Raw genomic sequence first — 3,764 nt, 5'->3', positions numbered from 1 at the left:
TCTACTCTCTTGAATTTTGCACTTAAACTTTCATCTAGATTTCAGCTCAACCTTCCTTAATTTTTGCCACAATGATATTTATTCTGATGATCAAACTATACAGTCCGTATTTTACTCAGAAACATTTTAAGGGTAGTATACCTATCTCTTGAATAAAATTAATATATTTTAAATGGTGGTTATTTTTACTAATTTAATACGTCTTAAAATTTTCTAAAAGCTTCAACTCTCCAAATTACTGAGAGCATTTGGCTTTGTTTCAAAAACCATTAATTTTTTTATCAATAAAGTCGAATAAAAATAACTCTTTTGAGATAAAAACAGCAAAAAATGCTGATATTACGCGACTTACACCTTATCATTTAAGAGCTGAATCAAGTATGCTTATTAACATATTTCTTGCTACCGCTAGACCTATTTATCAGTGAATTACACGACTGTTAAAAATAAATACCTCTTATCACTAGCAATTGACTCACAGCACCAAGATGTTCTAAAAGCGATAGAGTGTTATCTACACAATGTTTATATGAATTGTTCATTTATTGCATTTGACTTATTCAATATTTCTGTTTTCCTAATCGTTACCTTTTAAATCAATTAATTATAGATTTATGCAAGTGATATTATGTTGTTTTTTGAAAATATTGTATTATTTAATTAAAATAAACAAACTTCTAAAACATAAGCAACAATTTTTAAAATGTCTGAGATATCTTGTGTTGAGAGTGAAATCATCATTTTCAAATATTGTGCTTTCATTGAAAATCTCGAGTCATTCTTGAGAAAAATTCACACGCGAAAGATGATTGTGAGTCTAGTAGTGCTAACAGTGATATTAATTTTTCTGATTAATTATCTTGTGGAAAAACGGAAACTCCTCAAAGTGACGTCTCAGTTTCAAGGACCCAAACCACACTTTTTACTCGGAAATGGCAAAGAATTTGTGGACAAAGATCCTGCTGGTATATAGCAAAAAGAATAAATATATTTTTGTTTCTGCTAAAAATTACATTAAATTTTAGCACTCTTCAATAAAATTCTTTCCCTTCACGATATATATGGAAAGCGTATAGCACTATGGGGGTTGTTTAATGATGTTGGCATGAGTTTCATGGATCCCAATGATGTTGAGGTAATTGTTTCTGGTACACGAATATTGCATAAATCAACGGACTATGACCTAATAAAAGCCTGGCTGGGAGAAGGACTTTTAATGTCTTTTGGGAAAAAATGGGCAACTCGACGTAAAATAATTACCCCAACGTTTCATTTTACAATTTTGGAGCAATTTGTAAAATCCTTCGACAAGCAAACAAATATTCTCGTGGAGAAATTGATGCCTCACGATGGGAAGGGTGATTTGAATATTTACACCTACATCACATTAACGGCTCTCGACATCATCTGTGAAACTTCAATGGGAGCTGAAATTCATGCTCAGGATCATCCTGAAAACCCTTATGTGCAGTCAGTCAAAGCGTGAGTATTTTTTTTTATTAAAGGACTTCTTTAAACGTTTTACCTTTTTATCGTATTCCTTTTTAGCATGAGTCGCATTATGTTTATGAGAATATTCAGCATCTTCAGACATTTTCCTCTACTTTTTCCTTTTACCCCTCTATTTTGGGAGCAAAGACGCCACCTCAAAGTTCTCCATGATTTTACAGCAAAAGTCATTGCTCAGCGTCGAGAACAATTGTTTAGAGAACAATCTAATCAATTAAAGAAGGAGTTGAATAGTGGAAATGAGAAAATGAATGTAGATTTCTTGAGTCAGCCAAAAGAGGATGATTTCAAAGATCTCTACCTAAACCGCAGTGAAAGTAAAGAAAGGTTGACATTCCTGGATTTACTCCTGAAAGCCACAGTCGATGGAAAACCGTTGAGTGATGCTGATATCAGAGAAGAAGTGGATACATTTATGTTTGAGGGCCATGATACAACCACTTCTGGTATTTCCTTCACACTATACCATCTTTCGCAACATGCAGACATTCAAGAGAGAGTATACGAGGAACTTAAGGGGATATTTGAGGGTGAAATGGAGGAGAATTTGCGGGTGACTTACAGTCATTTGCAGGATATGAAATACCTCGAGATGGTTATCAAGGAGTCCCTCAGGATAACACCACCTGTCCCAATGTTTGGTCGGAAGACTACGGAAGACATTATTATAGGTGGTGTGAAAATTCCAGCTGGTGTAAACGTTTCCATTTCTGTTTATTCTATGCAAAATTGTGAGGAATACTATCCCAACCCAACCAAATTTGATCCCGAGAGATTCACAGCTGAGAATTCCAAGTACCGACATCCCTATTCATATTTACCCTTTAGCGGTGGACCAAGAAATTGCATTGGTATGTTGTCAGTTATTTAAATCAAATGTTTTGCTGAATGAATTACATTAAAACCCTCAGCTCCTGCACATTATGATAATATAAAATTTTTGGATAATGTTTTTCATTTCTTAAATATTTTTGTTGTTGTTGAAATGCTAAGAGTGTGATAAAAACTTATAATCTTTTAATGCCAACAATTTAACTCTCATCACCATCAGAAATATCACATTATTCTTTCAAATATTATTTTAAAAATTATCATTTTTCCAACTATTTGACTTTTTTTATTTCAGGTCAAAAGTTTGCCATGTTAGAGATGAAGATGACGATTTCAAAAATTTTAATGAACTTCAAACTCTTGCCACACAACCCAGAAGCGAAATTGACTCTTCAGGGAGATCTTGTTCTAAAGCCAGTCAATGGAGTGTATTTGAAAGTAGAAAAGCGTAATAAAGTTTTGTGATGGACATGGCCTCCATAAGAAAAGAATTAAAGGAGGTGAAATGAAATGTGGTGGAAAAATATAAGTGGAATTATTGCTTTTAAGAGAAAAATAAACTGTATCAGACATTTGCATTACCGTATTTTTTATGCATCTACGCAATAATTGATTATATAAATTAAGACATACAATCTCTTTAAAAATAGCATTTCAATTAATGAGATAGCCGAGTTATATTTGCAATTCACCTGGTAATGAACTTTGTAATTGAATCATTGAGAACTTTGCGATTTACGGAATTTGAACTTTGTAATCTTATCAATGAGGTTTGTTTACTTCTTGTGTGTGATATAAAAATTTACAACAGGCTATTGCAAAAAACAAAAAGTTGTACTTATGGTACTTTTACATAGAAAATCCCATATTTCGCCATATGTTTGATTTTTTCTAGTCGTATTTCTTTCATTCGATTTTCCCCTTTCTTCATTTGGATAATTCTATTTAATAATAAATATCTACAATTTCCTGGGCTGTGGTGTGATAACGATATAGCAGAACAAAATTTAAATGTTTTTAACGTAAAATGCTTTATGTATTAAATTTTTAAAGTTTTTCCGTAAGGATGCATGAACCTCATAAATACTAAGCAGGTATCACGTACCATTGAGTATTTTCCTCAAAGAGGCGCAGTCTTTTCCAATCGAATTTCATGGCTGTAGAACAATTTCAAACCAACAGAAATGCGCTTCTTGTTGAATACAAAAATCCCCCGTAAATGCTTTTCCAATGAAATGACATTGTGGGATTCCCAAGGAAGCCCTTATATGCATTGTCTGATAGTATTACTTCGGTTGTGTGCGGTGAATCGTGTTGCAAGAAGCCATCCGATATTTTGTAATTAAGATGACACCTTTCCGCGTCGTTGTCTCCGGGATTACCTATGGGGCAGTAGCACCACGAGAATATGTATGGGATTACAC

The 3,764-nt window shown here is 33.3% G+C and overlaps 1 protein-coding gene across 1 annotated transcript; it reads left to right on the top strand.

Annotated features, from left to right (window-relative positions):
- Window positions 1-729: 729 nt before the first annotated feature.
- LOC129797006 (cytochrome P450 4d2-like) lies at window positions 730-2,918 on the top strand. The gene is made up of 4 exons (XM_055839228.1): window positions 730-965; window positions 1,026-1,482; window positions 1,549-2,360; window positions 2,636-2,918. The coding sequence occupies exons 1-4, from the start codon at window positions 806-808 to the stop codon at window positions 2,803-2,805; spliced, it is 1,599 nt and encodes a 532-aa protein (XP_055695203.1). The 5' UTR covers window positions 730-805; the 3' UTR covers window positions 2,806-2,918.
- Window positions 2,919-3,764: the final 846 nt, after the last annotated feature.

This window comes from Lutzomyia longipalpis, chromosome 1 (genome assembly GCF_024334085.1).
Source record: "Lutzomyia longipalpis isolate SR_M1_2022 chromosome 1, ASM2433408v1".
Lineage (NCBI taxonomy): Eukaryota > Metazoa > Arthropoda > Insecta > Diptera > Psychodidae > Lutzomyia > Lutzomyia longipalpis.
The sequence above is the reverse complement of the archived record's forward strand: the minus strand, read 5'-3'. Positions and strand labels throughout refer to the sequence as shown.